Source organism: Theobroma umbraticum, unplaced genomic scaffold (genome assembly GCF_002168275.2).
Source record: "Theobroma umbraticum cultivar Fairchild unplaced genomic scaffold, ASM216827v3 scaffold_302.0, whole genome shotgun sequence".
Classification (NCBI taxonomy): domain Eukaryota; kingdom Viridiplantae; phylum Streptophyta; class Magnoliopsida; order Malvales; family Malvaceae; genus Theobroma; species Theobroma umbraticum.
The window spans coordinates 404,769-423,739 of NW_018397287.1; the positions used below are offsets into that span (position 1 = coordinate 404,769).

At 36.7% G+C, this 18,971-nt stretch overlaps 3 protein-coding genes across 3 annotated transcripts; 1 reads left to right on the forward strand and 2 right to left on the reverse strand.

Annotated features, from left to right (window-relative positions):
• Positions 1–386: 386 nt before the first annotated feature.
• LOC110428555 (Regulator of Vps4 activity in the MVB pathway protein) lies at positions 387–4,462 on the reverse strand. Its single transcript, XM_021444413.2, has 6 exons — positions 4,140–4,462; positions 3,854–3,986; positions 3,568–3,671; positions 1,823–1,994; positions 1,594–1,734; positions 387–1,520 (listed from the first exon to the last, which is right to left on the reverse strand). The coding sequence occupies exons 1-6, from the start codon at positions 4,187–4,189 to the stop codon at positions 528–530; spliced, it is 1,593 nt and encodes a 530-aa protein (XP_021300088.1). The 5' UTR covers positions 4,190–4,462; the 3' UTR covers positions 387–527.
• Positions 4,463–5,731: 1,269 nt separating this feature from the next.
• Positions 5,732–10,445, forward strand: LOC110428556 (transducin family protein / WD-40 repeat family protein). The gene is made up of 10 exons (XM_021444414.2): positions 5,732–5,878; positions 5,965–6,045; positions 6,711–6,830; positions 7,017–7,159; positions 7,259–7,406; positions 7,513–7,596; positions 8,250–8,365; positions 8,969–9,048; positions 9,808–9,898; positions 10,045–10,445. The coding sequence occupies exons 1-10, from the start codon at positions 5,788–5,790 to the stop codon at positions 10,270–10,272; spliced, it is 1,182 nt and encodes a 393-aa protein (XP_021300089.1). The 5' UTR covers positions 5,732–5,787; the 3' UTR covers positions 10,273–10,445.
• A 1,923-nt stretch (positions 10,446–12,368) lies between these two features.
• On the reverse strand, positions 12,369–17,377 carry LOC110428557 (PWWP domain-containing protein 1-like). The gene is given in 9 exon segments (XM_021444415.2): positions 12,369–13,130; positions 13,133–13,300; positions 13,303–13,373; positions 13,375–14,533; positions 14,536–14,851; positions 14,853–14,889; positions 14,891–14,939; positions 14,942–15,076; positions 15,955–17,377. Coding segments are annotated over 9 exon segments (3,381 nt in total). The 5' UTR covers positions 17,060–17,377; the 3' UTR covers positions 12,369–12,789.
• Positions 17,378–18,971: the final 1,594 nt, after the last annotated feature.

The following is an 18,971-nucleotide window of genomic DNA, read 5'->3' on the forward strand; positions in this document are numbered from 1 at the left end:
GCATTCCCCCCCTTTTCTTTTCTAATGCATGCCTCACTGCCATTCAATAATTGGGAGTAATTTCCATTACCCTTTCTTAGGAAATTTCTGTGTGGTACGTTTTGATAGTTTTAACAGTTGAAAACAAAGTACAAATCTGTAAACACCAGTTGATTTCTCAAAGCTTCTCAACTTAAAGGCGCGGGAGAGCCCCTCGCGCGGGGCGGGCCCCCCCAGGCCGGGGCGCGCGCCCCTCACGGGCGCCGGCGGCCCGGCGCGCGCCAGTCGCGACGCGGGCCCGCCCGGCGGCCTGCCGCCTGCCCCCCCGCTTCGGGGCAGCTTATGGTTCTTATGCACAACGCAAGAGTTCCAAAGGACAAGCCATGATACACAACTTACACTCGAGAAACTTGATAACCTCAATACTTTACAAATGATAATGATAACAATGATAAAACGATGAATACCATATAGTAAAACGGTCGGAAATCAAATCCACTCAAAGGAAAGGCCTAAAGATAATAAGATGAACAAGAGGGAGGGTAAGCTTAGTAATGAGTATGGGAATTATCTTTAAAAGAACCACCAGAGCCAAGGTCTGACTTCTGTGACGAAAAAAGGTTTGGATATGAAAAGTATTCATCATCCATAGAAGGCAACCTCTGCGGCTGCTTTTGAGGGTGGTCTCCTTCAAGAGCATGATCACTGGAAACTGGTGAATCAAAACCCAATTTGAGTTTGTCAAGTGAAAGAAGATTTGCTACCTCTGATCCTTGGTGCTCCTGGTCACGACGGGAGCCTGGAGAGTATAAAACTTTGGCTGGATCACTAAACGAGTTTTGGTGATCAAAATTGGGCTTCTCTGTATTAGGTGGTTGATGAGGAACATCTGTATGGAAACGGTTCTCAGAGCTGCTTCGCTCAGTGACCTGGTCCTTTTTCTGTGTAAGTTCAGCAATTCGGACCTGTGCAAGACTTGCTGCTGATCGAGCTGCAGCTGCCGCACGCTCAGCAGTTTCAGCAGCTGCCTGAGCAGCAGCTAAAACATCCTGTAAGTCAACATTGGCCTCATTTTCTGTTTTTGAAATAGCAGATGGTGGATTGCTTGGTCTTGCAGAAATTGATGAAGATACTGATGGAGGAGAAATGAATGGCAGAAACTGTTTATTTTCTTTGGCTCCAGCTGGATCATTGGGCATTTCATTTCCTTTAGTGATTGAACTTTCTTGCATCACTGTCTCATGTTCCAAAGGTGACATTTGTGACACATATCCAGGAGCTCCAGAATGTCTACATGATCCATTATCAATTTCAGGGTCTGGAGCAGCTGCTGAGGGTGGACTAATTGCTGGTGCTGATGCAGCATTTGCACTTGGCCGCAATGACACCTTAGGAACTTCAGGAAAATCTAAGGGCTCAAAATCTGAATCAGAATCAGGCTGCTCATTTTGGGCATGATCAGTGGCAGAATTTAATGTTTCATCATGTTTCTCTGCAGGAAGGGGCAACTTAGACCCACTGACAAACTGTGTTGGGCCATTCTGACAAAGAAAAGGCATGTTTAAAGAGACAGGAACAGAGAACAAGAGTAAACACAGTCTAAAAATTACTTACCAATAAATCTTCATGTGGTTTGAAAAACTCAGTTTCAGTGGAAACTGGATCCCAATCCAATTCATGCTCTTCAGCAATTTCTTTCAGAAGCTTCAACTTTACTTCGGGTGAAGGAGCACGTACAGATAGCAATTCTATCAACTGCATTTAGAATTTACAAAAATGATGTCAACTGGAAGGATAACAATACAAAACGACAATATGCACTCAACCTTAAAACTTATAATACCTGACGATTAACACCACAATCTGGTCTCAGCTCAGTTGCAGCTGATATGAATTCCTTCCCATACTTGGATGCAAATAGCATTTGAACCTGCAGCAACTCTGGTAGATCGGCACATCTAGGTGCAGCAAAACAGACACTAGATATAGCTTCTTTCAAATCTAGAGGACATTCCCTGAAAAAGGATGACTCTTTAAAATTTCATTCTACAAAATGCAGCGTGTTTTTAGCTATTTTTTTGAGCAACTTCAAAATTTTTATAACTTGTCAACTTCTTGTGTAAGGATATAAGAGATGTAAGATCCAAATTAAATAAAGACAGCATTTTGGGCACAATGTCATTCACTAAGCCAACAAAGTTAGTCATAGCAACAAGTGGACAAAATGACAGCATTGTGGTGACCGCTGTAAAAGTGCTTCTAGTGAAGAGCATTAAGTGTAGCTTCTACATTACTGAAGTGACACGTACTAATAACAACCCAGGCTTGATCAAAAACCACTTGAGCTCAAGCAGTGGTGCTAATGCTTCACCTATGCAATTGCAAAAGGCAGCACCAAATTTTAATATTGGCATGGCAATGCCTAGGAGTAAGGTATCATTGCGATTATAGAGAATTTATTGAATCAGACATTCAAAACCATACCAAATATAATACTTTGGCAGTCATGTTTCCATGCCAGTTCACCTACTACCTCCCCCTAGTTTCCGCTCCTTTCTCTATTGCTTTTCCTTTTCATTTCCCACAAAGGAAGTTGGGGTGGTTGTTACTTGTCAGGATGCTGGCTATTTGAACTATAAGAATTACATAACAGTTGTAACCAGCTAAAAAGGCTTATAAAAGCAGAACATTAGGCATCAGTGGCTCATCAAAAGTTATACTCATTTATTGGACCACAATATGTTGAAACACATAAAGGGTAACAAGTCAAGTGTTTCAACAAAATTGATACTTTTAAATCAAAATTTAGAATATGATATTTTTGTTTTAACAACAGAACCTAGGGCTTAAGTTACTCTTCATTTTATTGATGCAATCCTCACACTGAACAATTTGGTCAAACCAATTTTTCACTCTAACTTCCAAAACCCCTTCTACAAATAACTGGCCCCATCCTTCAACCTAAATCTGATATAAAGTTGACATCACCACCTGCTGCATTGCAATTCTGCCTACCAATCTAATCCAGAAACCAAAGCAACTGGAATGCAAATTCAAATTCTCATTGGAGTTAAAAATTTGGAGATCTTCTACATACGATCATGCTCATAGTGCTAGTGATGTTACAGGAAAACCCAAACCGAGTCTTAAAGTGGTGGAGGTGGTAGGATTTAGAGGTTTTAAAATCGCTGTGGATTTTGTTACATATTTACTTGAGTATGGCAAAATGATTGAGAAGATTACAATTAATTGTTGCCATCCAAGTTGGATTGGGCAAATATGGGAGTGTGAGTCAATTAAAGAAAGAGAGGAGGCAAGAATGCATGCGTCACAACTGAAATCAAAAGCACCTGCAACAACAGAATTTGTGGTCGTATAAAATCAAGTCTAATGATATTTGTCATTTAATGTTTATTTATAGCTATTTCAATGTAAATCCTTACGCATGAACTATCTGTTGAATGTGTAAGTCCTGTACAAGTTACTAGTTTTATGGAATGTAGTGCTGTAGCATTTTTCAAAAAAGAAAAAAAAAAGGAAAGAATTAAGGAAAAAATTAAAAAGAAAGCAGAGAGCTAAAGCAATAACCTTTGAGTCTCGATGATAGGAAGACGGACAGCAATAAGCTCACAAAACAGCTCAAGGATCTCCTGAGCAGCCATCATATTCTCTTCCCTTATTATATGCTCCACCTGTAACGTAAATCCAGGCATTGCTTCTTTATAACTATCAACTTCTTTATCAGGAAATATGAACTATCTTCTAAAAAAAGGGCAAAATTCAGATGTCCAAGAACCTACATGCACTTCACTAAATAATATTTAATAAACCAAAATAAATTTCTTTTTTTTTTAAAAAAAAAGTAAGGATATACCCGAATTCGAGCAGTAGCTTCTTGACCAGTCTCAAGAAGCTTGGCAATGTCCCGGCGCATCTGCTTAATCTGAATCTCTCTCCTATTCCTCAGCAACTTAATCCGCGGAATTGTTAACTTGAGTAGAGTTTTGCTGCAGGTTTTCCCACCCAGAAACAATCAATCTTTTAACTTTAAATTAAGCTAAAAGCTTCAAAAAATGGATCAACTAAATAATTACGTAAAGAAACAATCTAAGAGGTTCATCAAAAAGAGAACAAAAACAGCGAAAACAAAATCAAATTACCATTTAGCAGCCTTAAAGCCCTTGCTGAAGAAGGAATCGAGCACGGACATGGCGGAAAATGATGAGATCACAGCAGGAACAGGGTTAGGGAAAAAGAATTTGGAAACAGAGTGAACAGGGTTCAGTATTTATGCAAGGTTGGAAGAGGAGGAAATTAATTCCCGATTAGGATGTCTAATCTGGGATTAACTTTATAATTTTATTGGACGCTATTCGGTTGGATGACGAGGCCGAATTAGACCTGCCCTGCCCAGAAATTAAATCTATTTTATTTTATTTTGATTACGAGGATAAGACGCGTTGTCGTTGCATAAAGCGGCTTGCTTATCGACTAAGGCATTTTTCTTTCTATTATGAATGAAATAAATAAATAAAAATAAATCCAGTTTCCAATCAATAAACGATCTGCTTCTCTTCCTCTACCGTTTTTCGTTCGCTGCGTTGCGTGGGGCCGCGAAACGCTGGCATACTGGGCGCTTACGTCAGACTTGAAGCTGCACTCTCGTTTTCACTTTTCATATTGCTAAAGGTTTTTTTTTTAATTATTTAAAAATTTTAAAATATTTAATTTTATTTCAACTTAAATAATTATTTTTATTAATAGGTGTTGAGTTTTTAATTTTATATCTAATGTAATATGTTAATGCAAATAATGAAGAAAGTAATTGGTTTTATATATTTAAATAGGATAATATTTTAAAAAACATATGATTTCTTGTTAAATGAATAAATTTATTAAACATGATTGGTCATGAAAATTTAATTTGGTAAATCACTTGTGTTTATGGAAACATAATCTTATGTATCAATTATGTAAATAATTCTTGACATTGGGATCATCAGATTATGTTATATATGGATTTTCATATTTTTGATGTCATCTTATGTTGTTATTAACAAGAATGTATAAGTGATTTTCGAGAAATTACTTATTATTTTTATTTTTTATTTTATTTAATTAAGGTTTTATATTTTTATTTTGAGTTAAGTAAGTTTTTAGTTCATCAATTGAAATTAATTAAAATTTCAATTGTTATTTTATACACATGACATTGATTTGGAGAGTAAAAAATATTATTATATCATGTTATTATCTATTATAATATATTAGATACTTTGACAGATTAATCATTAATAATAAAGACTTTTTTGATTGTAAATAAAAGTATAAAGATTTATTTGATTTTAAAATTTTTTAATAATTTATAATCAAAATTTGTGAAAATATGTTATCATTTGTTAATAAAATAATCTTTTAAGAGAGAACTAGGTTGAGTTTGGATTCAAAATCTAGTTCAAACGCAGACAAAAGCCTACAACCTAAGAGAGGCCTCATGGGTCGGGTCAAGCCCGGTTACTATCCTGGGAAGCTCGCGATTGGGCTTGGTCCGATAAGTCCATTTAAATTAAGTTTAGTATTAAAAGATTAAAAATATTAATAACTTAAAAATATTTTGGAGTCAAATTCGACCCAACGGATTCAATCTTTAAAAATAGATAGGTCCAAGATCCGATCTCCGACCCAAGGCTTGACGGGTAACCCAAGCCCGTGCCCTGTTGCCTGTAAGGAAGTATTAATGGTGAGCAAGTGTCCAAAACCCCAGGCAAAACCCTACACCATATTTCCAGTATTCAGCAGAGGAAGGAAATGAGCAAGGCAGGCCACGAAGACGACGAGAAGGGCGAGGTATTCCTCGACGAATCCGATATAATCCACGAAGTCGATGTCGACGAAGAAGGTTTTGCCTCTTCAATACATTTTCTCAGTAATATGTTTCTCTCTTCATATCATTCATTATTGTTATTTGCGCCTGCGTTAATTCAGATCTTCCTGACGCGGACGATGATGATGCCGAAATTGCTGAGGAACCAGATGATTCGATTCACATATTCACCGGTCATACCGGTAAAAATTTTTTGTTTTTCAGCTTTGTTTCTTCTTTTCCTGATGTGGGTGTCTGGCAAAATCTACTCTCGCTCATTTACTTGTTTGATTGAAAGAACTTTTCATGGTAGTTTGAAAGCGATTAACTTTTTGTTGGGACATCGGGTTTATCTGGATTTGAAGTTTCAGTGAAGGGGCAAGCTCAGTTCCTTGAAAGGAATTGTTCATGTTTGCTGGTTGTAATTTGGCATAGTGTTTCTCTTGATGGAAACTTGCTTGTGTGCACATGGACAGAAATGAATCTACCAATGTGGAACCAGGGGATTAGAATCGTGTAAAAGGGTTGTCTCCCATCAGATTATTGGAATTTTGTTCTTGGTTGATTTACATTTTACTACGTAGAAGCACCGGCTTGATAAAGCAATATCTCTCTTGTTTGATATCAAAATTGGACTAATTTTCTGCTCAGTATTTCTTTATCCTTGGAGGATATGTTTCACATTGAATAACTATCATTAAGAGAGTAATCCTCTATTTGGTAATAACAGTTTAGAGTGGCAGCAGTAAACAAATAATGAACTATTAGGAGCTTCAAAACTCATGATTTGATAGTGAATTTTAACATGTTGCATGTGTTATCTTACTCAGGATTTTTTTTAATCTCGATTTTTCCTTTCTCATCACAGGTGAACTGTATGCGGTTGCCTGTAGCCCAACAGATCCAGTATTAGTGGCAACTGGGGGTGGGGACGATAGGGGGTTCCTTTGGAAAATAGGTCATGCTGATTGGGCTTCTGAACTCCAAGGTGTGACCATGATACAAACATCTCAAGGCTTTATTCTTATAGCAATTAATAAGTTTTTGGTTGAAACCAAAACTTCTTTCTTGTTCGTCCCTTACTGCCAAAATGTGAAAATATAAACATATTTACCTTTTTAGCTTTTTTCATTTCTTTATTCTTCTACTAAACGTCTAGTAAATGCTTGTGCAGGCCATACTGATTCAGTCTCTAGTTTAGCCTTTAGCAATGATGGACAGTTACTTGCATCTGGAGGGTTTGATGGACTTGTTAAAATTTGGGATACATCAGGAAATCTGAAATGCACGCTTGAGGGTCCAGGAGGTGGCATTGAGGTGAAACCATAAATTCTAGGACATGAAGTCCTCTTGTATTATTATATTTTGAAAATTTTCATTTAAAGTTAAATTAACTATGTGCTTGTTACCTGTTAGTGGGTCAGGTGGCACCCAAAAGGACATCTGATCTTGGCGGGATCTGAGGATTGCACTGTTTGGATGTGGAATGCTGATAACGGGCATTGTCTTAATGTATTCTCAGGCCATGGAGCCAGTGTGACTTGTGGTGATTTTACCCCTGATGGTACTAACTCTTCATTCTATCCTATTAGAGCATTTGGTCTGCCTTTTCTTTTTAGCATCTCTTTCTGTTTACAGGAAATTTAATAAATATTATGTCATTTACCCAGGCAAAACAATATGCACTGGTTCTGATGATGCTACCTTGAGGATATGGAATCCAAGAAGAGTTGAAAGCATTCATGTTGTAAGAGGTATTCATCCGGAACCCAAATTGAAGTGTCATTATTGAGACCCAACCTGAATATAAGGTTACAGCTAACTCTAAACTTAGTCAATCTGAGATAACACTATTGAACATATTTGATGGAAAGCATGCTTGAGATCAAGAAAAGACTCTAAAGATGATATGCAGTTACACCACAAAGCAGTGGAATCTTCACATGCCAAAGTTAGTGATATAGCCTGAAATGCTGCATGATGGAATTTTCAACAGATACCCATTATAGGATCCAAAACAGCTAGCTCTGTTGCAGTGGACATTTCTCAGAAAGTGTTTATTTCACTTTCCGTAAATTTTTGGACAAATAGGGCTGTTGCCACTGGTAACAATTTGGCTCAATTTAAACTGCCCTTTATACATGCTGACATGGAATAAAAACTTTTCTATATTATCACTACACATCCATTTTATTAATACATTTCTTTTTCAAGTTTGTAAACACAACCTGTAGTACTAGAATGTTTTTGTTCAAATGTTATAAAATCTGGTTAGAAGGGAGGTATTAGCAGCACTTTTTTGTTGACTAGTCTCATTTAATTTGTAAAAGGAGTTAATATTATTTTATTTGCACTCCTTGTCACAGTTTTCTTTCATATTGTTGATAATAAATCTTCTTCTCTGTAGGTCATCCATATCATAGTGAAGGACTGACATGCTTGTCTATAAGTTCAGATTCAACTTTTGCTGTTACTGGTTCAAAGGATGGTTCTGTTCATGTCGTGAATATCACAACCGGGAAGGTATGACTTCCTGATGCAACTTAAAGAAAATAGATAGCCTAACACCAAATAAAGGCAATAATTTTTGGATTTTCTTGAATTTGTTTTTTAGCATCTTATTTTTCTACTTAGTTTCATCTTGCAATGGAGATATATATATATATATATATATATATATATATGCTACCCCTTCTTTTCCCCAACTACAACAACCAAAAATATAATTTAAGTGATGCTATATGATTTAATATTTCTTAACAGTTTCTAGCCGAAGATAAGTACTAGTAAAAGCTAATTGTTTAATACGGAATTATGTGATGTTTGCGTTGCTGGCATTGAATTTGAACTGTAACATTCTAATTCTTCCTGTAACTACTCCATTTTAAAGGTAGTTTTAAACAAAAATAAGCTATCAACTTCTTTTGTTCAATTAGTTATGTGCTTTGATGCATGAGTGCAAAATTTATGCCCTATTTCTTCACCTTTTCCTTTTGAGGGGGTGCATGTAAAGGGTGATGATAGGAACCTTGTAGGATGTCGCTGTCTTGACCTATAACTAGATTCAGTTTTATAGTATTTTGTTGCATTGGTTTAATATGCTTGCAAATGTTGTCACCAACACAGGTTGTTAGTTCTTGGCCTGCACAATCAAGTTCAACTGAAGGGGATCCAGAGTCAATTGAATGCGTTTCATTTTCACCAAAGTATGTAGATAATCTCTGTGTGTGTGAGCGCACATGCATGCTTTGACAAGAGAATTTCTATTTGTTAAATAAGTTTGAATTCAGATCATGAAAATTGTTGAGAACTGAATTAGAGCGTTGAAAAAAGATAAAATATGCTGTTGATACTCCCCACTCTGAGGAGAAAATAATATTATCAAGTGGAAGGTCTCAAAAGATAATCAATTAGTTATGTGCTGGCAATTAAGAAATGAGAAAGACCACCTTTTTTTTGGGTAATGAGACAGTTTTCTATGATGAATGTGAAATATGTTCTCCATATAAAATGGTTAATTTGAAGAGAGTCTAATTTGTCGAATCCCAATAGTGGGTCTTTTACCATTTTGAATGTGGTAGCCTGGTTTTCATTAGAGATTTATTGTTTTAGAAATTTTGGTGAATGTTGTGATTTTATCACAATTACACTATCAATCAATCTGATCAAATGTGCTGAACCTACTTGAAAAACTGAGAGAGAAATAACTAAACCTTAAAAAGTTCATTGACGAGATAAAAGAACTCCTAGCAAGCACATTCTTAACATTCTTATGGCTCAAACATAAAATAGGGAAGCATGCAAATATGAAAGTCTTGCATGGGTGTCTTTGTCTGTACTGTTTCTTGTCTCAGAGAAGATAGCACATAAACCACACAAAATGGCCCATGCCTACTTATTTCACCTTGTTAAAATTTTCTGTTTGTATGATTGGTTTGACCTTGTGTTAAAATTATACATGGCAGCTTCCCCTGGGCTGTTTCTGGTGGCATGGATGGAAACCTTACCATCTGGGATGTACAGCACTCATCGCTGCGTTTCATATGTAACCACAAGGTTAGTAGACTTGTTTCGAAAATGAAACTCATACTAATATTTTACACACTAATAATTGGTCTATGCCTCATGGTTAGAATTAGCCACGGTTAATTTAATAAGGTTTTATCATCTGGTGAAACTAAAAGAGCTTCATGCTTGTGCAGGAGGGAGTAACATGCTTGGCTTGGCTCGGAGCATCCAAATTCTTGGCTACAGGGTGTTGTGATGGGAGAATACGCCTGTGGCATTGTCTCTCGGGGGAATGTGTAGAAACCTTGAAAGGGCACGAACATGCCATCCAATCTCTGTCTGTATCTTCCAATCTAGAGTTTCTTGTTTCTGTTTCCATTGACGGCACTGCACGTGTATTTGAAATTAGAGATTTCCATTAATGAAAATAAGCTTCCGAGATTCTTATGGGGGTTACAAACTAATATAATTTGTATTCTTACCGTGAGAGGAATTGTTACTTGTATGTACTCCGATATACTTTTACACTTGTATAGGTTTTTTTTTGTTGTGGAAGGTTTTTATTTACAAGTTCGAGATTCATTTTATCTTTTAATGACGTGAGATTCATGGCATGTTATGAGTCTTCATTTTTAACTTACATTGGAGGAATACTCTTACTTATAAGTTCAAATTGTATATATTTTTTACTGGTATGAGATTCATTATGTTTCATTATGTTTCGTTTCATATAAACGGTTTTGTTTTGTTGATTTTTTTGCTTTTAAAAGAGAGAAATTAATTTTGATGGGAAGTTTCACATTAATAAAGAGTTGGGTAAGTTCATTGATCACGAACTCAGTTTCAATTCAAAAATGTCTATTATTAAGTGAAATCTGAATAGTAATCCTAACCAGCTTCCATTGACTATGACATTTTGTAACATCAAAATTCTATACTAGTAAAAATATCTTGCAATTATTTGGAGCATAATAGTGCTAAACGGTTAACTAGCCCTCTCTTCCATGGTTTGTTCTTCTCTATGTAATACAAGCTGAGAATGGTTTGATAGCCATTATAATTCCCACTCCTACATATGCAAGTAATCTCAGGAAAAAGTTTAAAAAAAAAACACAGAGGAAGTTACATTTGGCCACAGGCACAGCATGTGTAAAGGACAAAGTAGGTGATGGTGACGTTCGGCAGGAGAGCTTGTCTCCAAGATGATACTGGAGTGGCAGAGGATTTTGACCAGTCAAAATAGTTGAAGCAAGAAGAGGGATTGCATTACAGCCAGAGCAGGAGAAACCCAGGTAGATGCATATTTCATTGTCTTATATGCTTTAGTGGGTCCACTCCAGATTGGACTGCAGGCTTTGGGAGTTACTTTAAAACACTCAAAAAGACACTGTCTATCTATATAATGCTTATTAGTCTTTGTTGAATCCCATCACCATCTTTCTCAATCTTCTGAACAAGGGGTTTTTGTGTTGGAAGATGAGGAAGGCTCTTGCTCTGCTGTCTCTCCTGGTTATCCTCTCACTAACCTTACCCTTAGGTCCCTTTCTCTTCCTCTGTCTCTTTCTTGACTGCCTTTGCAAGGAATGGTACCTAGTCCCCATGCCCATGGTCAAAATGACAGCATTAGCATAACTGCTGACTGCATTCCCCTGGCATGACTAGGGCGTGAATTGATTTCATGTTGGTGGGTTTTGGCAGGTGTGGAGTGCTACAAAGGGTTTTATGGGCATCATGGGATTTGCTATGACAAATTCGATATGCTCATGGAGCCGCATTGCAACAGTGGAACATGCAACAGGCTGTGCGAATCCAAAAAGTTCGATAGGCTCTATACAAGGAGGTGTTTGGATTCTATCACTTGCGAATGTACTCACCGCTGTCGTCTTCCTTAAGAACCCCCCACCCCAACCGCCTGCCTTCATGCCACCACCAAACCCTACCTCACTTACTAGTATCACTTGAAAATGTGGTCTACTATATCTATATGGAAAAATGTACTACTTTTTTCCAGGCAGGAAATAAACTAATAAAAGTTTGCTTACCCAATTTTGTATGTTTTCTTATTTATTTTCCCGCTCACTTTATCCCAAGCATACACTTGAAATTGTGTTGTTAAACTTCGTACAGGCTCTGCTTGCCATGAATAAGTAGTTGTTTATTTGGATAAATCACTACCACTCTTGGGTTTTGATTGTTTATTTGGATAAATCACCACTAATCTTCAGTTTATATTATAATTCACTTTTGATCTATTAGTATTGAGAATGAACACTTTTGTCTTAGAGCCTCAAACGCATTAACGAGTTTTATAAAGTAATTAAAATATTCAAAAAAAAAAAAAAACCCCCCAAAGCTATCTTCGTCTGTACGGTAGACACCGGGCGCGAGGAGAGGGATGGAAATAGGCATGGTCCCCCATTGATTAACTTGTTTGGTGTGGTTATGGGTAATAGACCTGAATCCTAATGCCTTTGTTAACTCTTACGGTGTGTCTACATCCATGATCCATGTATTAGGATTTGTTCAACAAAACCAGTCTGTTTGAACCATATATAGATCATAGAACGTGCCAAGAGGTGTAGAACTACCAAATTAAATACATGAAAGACACACATACTTTACTATTTCAGTATTCATCACATCAACACCAGATGCAGGTCAATGAGTAGAGATTAAAAAGGGGGAACATGGGCATGCACTATCGAAACCAGTACACAACTGGGAAGTATGCAAAGAGTAGTAGTACATCATGAGTTTTCTCCATCGCCCTCTCTCTCTCTCTCTCTCCAACAGCTCTTCGAAAAAAACAAAAAGAATACCAGACCCCTATGCCAGGCGTCTCTCTTTCTGCTCCATTTGCTGCAAAATCCCACGCATTCATTCATTGCAGCTTTGGGTAAATGATATCTATCATCTCCTTTGGATCAAGGCATTAATTTTTAGAGAGGATGGTAAGGCACATAGCCCAACAAGCCCGTTACGTTCGTCACAACATCATTGCACCTTGTCAGAAGGCTTAGCATCTGCTGTGAGATATCTATGCTTGCTGTACCGGGTGGGATGGTTTGAGTATTAAGATTGTGAGAATTTCTGGGAGCTACTTCTGTGTGATGCAAATTATTAGCTGGGGCTTTCCCATATTGGGGAATGGGATGGATTGGAGAGGGGGATGACGATGGAGGAACAACGACCTTTTGAAAGTTCTTACTATTAAATTCCATTGCAATAGAAGTTGCACCACCATCAGCGAAACTAGCATTGTTGTTGAAGTTGTTTCTATACCAACCATCAATTGCTCTCCCCTACTAGTTTCCTCCCCACCCAACATGAATTTTACACGGGCCGTCCCTCTACCTCCATTACCACCACTTCCCTGCCCTGCCTCATCAGCTGTTGGCTTCTTCAAACAGGACTTCAGCTGGACTGCTGATTGTGCAAGAGGCTGGTGTGAAGTACTGGTGCTGATCTTTCAACTGCAGGGTCCTTAACTCGCATGGTTTCACTAGCAGTATCATCTCCCCGTCTTATCAAAATCTGGTACTTCAACTGCAGGAGCTTCCACACTTCGAACATGGTATCTCACATTCACATTGCCAAATAGGGAATTATTTCCATTAGCATATCTATATGCTGCCTGTGCATCAAGCTTGTGTCTGAACACAACACGGCATGTTGAGGACTTCCAAAACACACGGATAGCAGACTGATCTAATGACCCAAATCGACCAAATCTTGCCTTCAGTTCTGCAACTGACGGAAGTGATACCTGAGGAGGGAACTTCATTACCAGCATTGTAGGCTCAACAGCCCTAGGTGGAGGCTCCATTTTCCTTGCAGAATCTGTTTTTTTGAGTGGTCTTGCTGGGGGCCCTGCAGTTGGTTGTTCTTTTCCCTCCACTTTTGGAGCTTCCATTGTCCTCGAATTGGCCTTCCTCTCTGCAGCTAATGATTTCAACTGACTAATTTTTTTCAACCTCTTCGCAGCAATTTCTTCTTGACGATCAGATGGGAGACGTTTCCGTCCAGCTTTTGTTGGATCATCAGGTCTGCCAAGGGGTCTCACTGGTTTTGAAGGAGTTGAGTCTCTAACATTCTCATTGGGAAGGTTATCAGAGGATCCAACAAAAGGAGGTTTAGTGCCACGAACTTCAGCAGGCTCCATCTCAGATGGTGGTGACAGAACCAAGCTTTTTTGGTAAACAAGTGCTCGGAATCGCAAAAAGAACTGCCGAATAATGGTTGGACTATTTCTTTCCACAGCAAGAGAGGGATCAAGAGCCAGGGAATGCAAATCACTAAGTAATTGTGCAAGTTCAAGCCCAGAATTTCCCAAACCAATTGTTGTGGAAGCCCCAACAGAATTGAATGATGAATTTGCAGGACCATCTTTCTTCGGATGGTTTACCTGAGACTCTTCTCTAGGACCAAAACTGGTCTGGGCAGCTTTTGCCCCACCTTTTCCAAGGACACAAGGCTTCTGTGGATGATCAGAGTTTGTTTCTGGGCCAACCTCTTTCTTCTTTTTCTTCTTTTTCTCTCCCCAAGTAGAATTCTCGGAGCCTATATCCACTGAAGGCCGTTTTTTCGCTTTCTTCACCCCACCCTCAGAACTCAAACCACCAGAGTGCTTTACATCAACCAGGACAGGATGCCCACCAGTGCAACCATCTTGAAATTGATCTATCCCTGGCCTCCTTCCAGTTTTGCCGTGAAGCCCAGATCAGGTTTCTGACCACCTTCAGACAATCTGGATAACTTTCCACCATCCTCAGGTTTAAGATCAAACATAGCATCACCTTCCCGCTGAAAAGACGCCAATGCACCATCAATTTTATTCAGAGATAGCTTTCCATTTACAGCAGTACAGTTTGCTGAAGTAAGGTTTACAGTTACAACTTCGTTGCCAGATAAATCTCCACTCGAATTTGCACCATCCCTGCTCAAAAAGACAGTCTGCTCTTGTTTCAGTGGAATCTGAGACACGGGAGTCCTCTTCTGCAAAAACATAATCTCCGGCTAGAAAAGTTGGTGATCCCTCTGAAAGTAGATTGTATCAGGGAACTAGCTTGCCCTTGGCCAATTTGAGGGCTTGCAAGTCACTCGTTTCATCTCTTCGCTTGAACAGATATCTGTCTTTCTTTGAAAGGTCCTTAACTTTCATGAGCCTTTTAGAACTCTTCCCACCACCCAAGGCTTCTGCGATCACCAGTGGACCACTCAAAGGAGCTGGAAATGGCAAAAAAAAGAAAGTAAAATCTCATAAGAACAGAGACATGGCAGTGTTCACAGCTAAACAAAAATAACCAGAGGTTTATCCCAGCAAATATTATAATTGGATAGCTGGATGTAGAGGGACATGAAGACTTCACAGATCACTCTTGTATAATATCAATAAACATAGTCATTGATGAATAAACCATAGAGAAACCTCATACCCAACTTTTTGTTTCTTTGGCAGTTGTTCATTAACAAAATACAAATTGACAAAAGACCTTCATAGTTATGGTGTAAAAAGGAGACCTACACATCAATTAAAAGGCTAAAAATCCAAAGAAAAGCTGTTGCAGCACCAAGATCATAAGGAAACCAGTATATATTATTGTGTCCTAAGATGACCCTTCCAATGAAGAGCAGTAGAGACCATTTCCAGAAGAGTCAATATAAAAGAAGAAATATTTTGATGAAAAATTATCTTTATAACGGTTAATAAGACAGTTTCGGAGAGATCAAAATTATTAAACAAACTCATTTCATGATTGTATAAAGAAACATATAATATCATACTTGCCTAAAATTTGCAAGTATTGAATGCCACTAGTAATGCAATACACTTGTTAAAAGCTTACATCTAGTCGAACCATGCACTATTCAGTCAAACAAAAATGGGAGGCAAACCATACAAATTCAACAAAGTATGCACTAAAAGCCAAGAAATGTCATGCGAATACCGCATTTAACCACGTGAAACTTGCAATGTTAAAAAACCACACAACATTTGAAATTTATATAATACCACAAAAGAAAGAACAGATAGTAGAGAATTACATTGAATCAAAACCTGAAACAGTTTCCAAAATCAGCATAAAGCATGTAGACACACGTACCTCGAGGTGGCTGCTTAACAGGCTGATTTGATTTATCAACTGGAGCATTAGAAGGCCGTGCTGGCTGCACGCCAAATGCCTGTGCATACGTCTCATCAAACTCCTCAAACACCGCCTTCCGAAAAGAGAAAACAGTAGCCTTATTTTTAAAGAACTCAATGCATTTCTGGTCACAAGCTCCAGGGGCTGATGCCAATTGTTTCACGAATGAAAGGATCTCACTAGGCTTAAAATTATTTCTCGCAGTCCTAATCTGATTGATTGAATAAACCCCATTTGGCTCATAATCAGGCACATCAACTGCAAAGTACCCTTGGACATTTGTGGGCCGAAAATTATAAGGGTTCCTACATTTGCAAGCCAAACCAAGACCACGCCTCCGACTAGCCTCATCCATCGCCTCTTCCACAGCCTTCACAAAAGTCCTTGAATTTGTCTGCTGCGATTTCTCCATAAAATGACGATCGAAAGGGATAAGCTCAGCTGGGTCGAACCATCCATAACTACTATCCCCAAAGAAAGCAACCAACACATGTCCTTCCCTCCTAGTGCGGCGTACAGAAGGAGATGCAAAAGCTTCATTAAATATATGCCCTGGCCACCATGGATGAGACTTCACCTTTCCCCAAACCATATCACCCACTTCAAACCCATAACTCAATGCCCTGGAAGTCCCTCCACCAATTCTATCATTGGCTACATAATCATCAAACTCAGATAACAACGACTTGTACTCTGAACCACTATCCTCCTCCACCTCCTCCACATTCTCTATTCTATCATTCTCATCATCATTTACTCTATCATCTTGTTCATCAATTCGATCTGTTACATCATAAACCCTAGATTCAGTTCCTATTCCTTTATCAACACTATCACCATCACTCTCCCTAACATCCTCAGATCTCTCATTCTCTGAAACCCTAGCATCTTTCAAATCGAGTTCCATCGAAGAAACCCTAGCTTCATCATTAGAGACTCCTAAACTCAATCTATTCTCTTCATTTGAGCTATCAATAGCATCATCGCTAGAAACCCTAGCTTTCTCTTCGATTTTATCCGAACTTTTATCGAATCCAGGGTCGTTGTTCATAACAGATAACATTCTTTGAACAGCTAGAGACAAATAAATAAACAAAGTCGAAACCCTGAAATAATGGAGAGCGTTCTCGGGAGCTTAAATGAGATACAAAAATAACTGAAAAAGCATACCTCTGTTAGTGGAAGGGATTACAAAACGTGTGTTCGTTTCCCGGGAAAGTGAGAAATTTTGGGAAGAGATTCTTGAGGAAGATAATTATAATTATAAAAATATTAAAAAAAGTAATGAAATAAAACCCTAAAAGAGAAAGGGTTGTTTGGATGGAAAGAAAATCTGGGATTTCATGATTTTCTTTTTCTGCTTTCGATTTTTTTCTTTTTTTCGCTTATATAAGTTCGGAGATTATCACGGCTGCTTTCTCATTATATTGGGTTTTTATAGGATACTTCCACGTATACAAATGTCTCAGTGTACATCAATCCTAGGGCTGATGGCTTGATACGTGATGAACTAGGGATACTAATTTCAATATAACATTAATAGACAAAAAATTAAATATTTAAAATAAATTTTAAATTATTTAAATAGTTTTTTATTATTTTATTATATTTAATTATATTATTTTAATTTTTATTTTGAATTAAGTATGTTTTTATAATTAATTATTATTAATTAAAATATAATTTATTATTTTATATCATGATACGTTAACGTAACATATAAATATATTATAGTAATAGTAATTTGATATGTTGATATAATGATAATATGTTTACTTTTTACGTTAATAACATATTAATATTATATAAATATAAATTTTAATTAATAATAAATAATTAATTATTTTTTTACATTAATAAATAATTAATTATTAATAATAAAAATATATTTAATTTAAAATAAAAATAATAATTTAATTAAATATAATAAAATAATATTTTTTCAATTTTTTAAAATAATTAAAAATTTTATTAAATATTATAAAATAAACACACATACTTCTTTAGCATTTTTTATTGCAACAGCTTTCTTCCTCATGAGATATGAAATTATGAAACCTAAGCATCACATGAAATAGGGGCAAAAGTGAACAATTGAAGCTTTATTTGAGTCAATTAAAATCAAATTCTTTTAGAAAAATTAAAATAAAATCAAGCTTAATTTTTGTAATATTATATGTAGATATATATTAATTTTATTTAATGAAAAAAAAATTAATTTAAATGTCGTACAGTTAATGCTTTTGTTACTTTTATTGAATAAATAAACAAAAAGTGTCTTTAAATATAAAAGCAAATTGATATAAAATATAAAAAAACATATACTAAGAAAATAATTGAGAGAAGAATTTAAAGAAGAATTGAGAAAAAACTTCTAGTTCATTTCCCAAAAGAACTTTTGGTCCATTTATTACTGTTTTTTATTATTATTGATTATAATTTTTCATCAAGTACAAATTCCTATTTATAGGGTTACATAGATGTGGGGATTATATAATATTAATGAAGATATTGATGAACCATCATAAATATATACATTGATTATGAATAGAACTTGAAGGATTGGGAGATCCAATGGACATATTCATTTATTCATAACACTCTCTCTTTAATGTCCATTAAATCATGAAAACAATGATTTAAAATTCTGACTCATTAAAAAGTTTAAGCTGAGAAAACCTAATGGGACAAAAACTAGATAAAAGGCAAAAAAGATACAGAGCACTTAATAATTTCTCCCCCTTAGATGAAGCACCATTTCAAGGGCTTCAAATTGCCTTGATAAAAACCTTAAGCCAGAAAAACCCAGTGGGACAAAAATCGAACATAATAAAAAAAGAGTACAGTGCATAGTCCATAATCTATTCTCCCTTAATTGATCCATATTGCCACTTATAGAGCATTTGATACTTTGCCACTTTAAGGGCAAATTAATCTTGCATCCTATTAACTCGCCACATTCCAATGACATATAC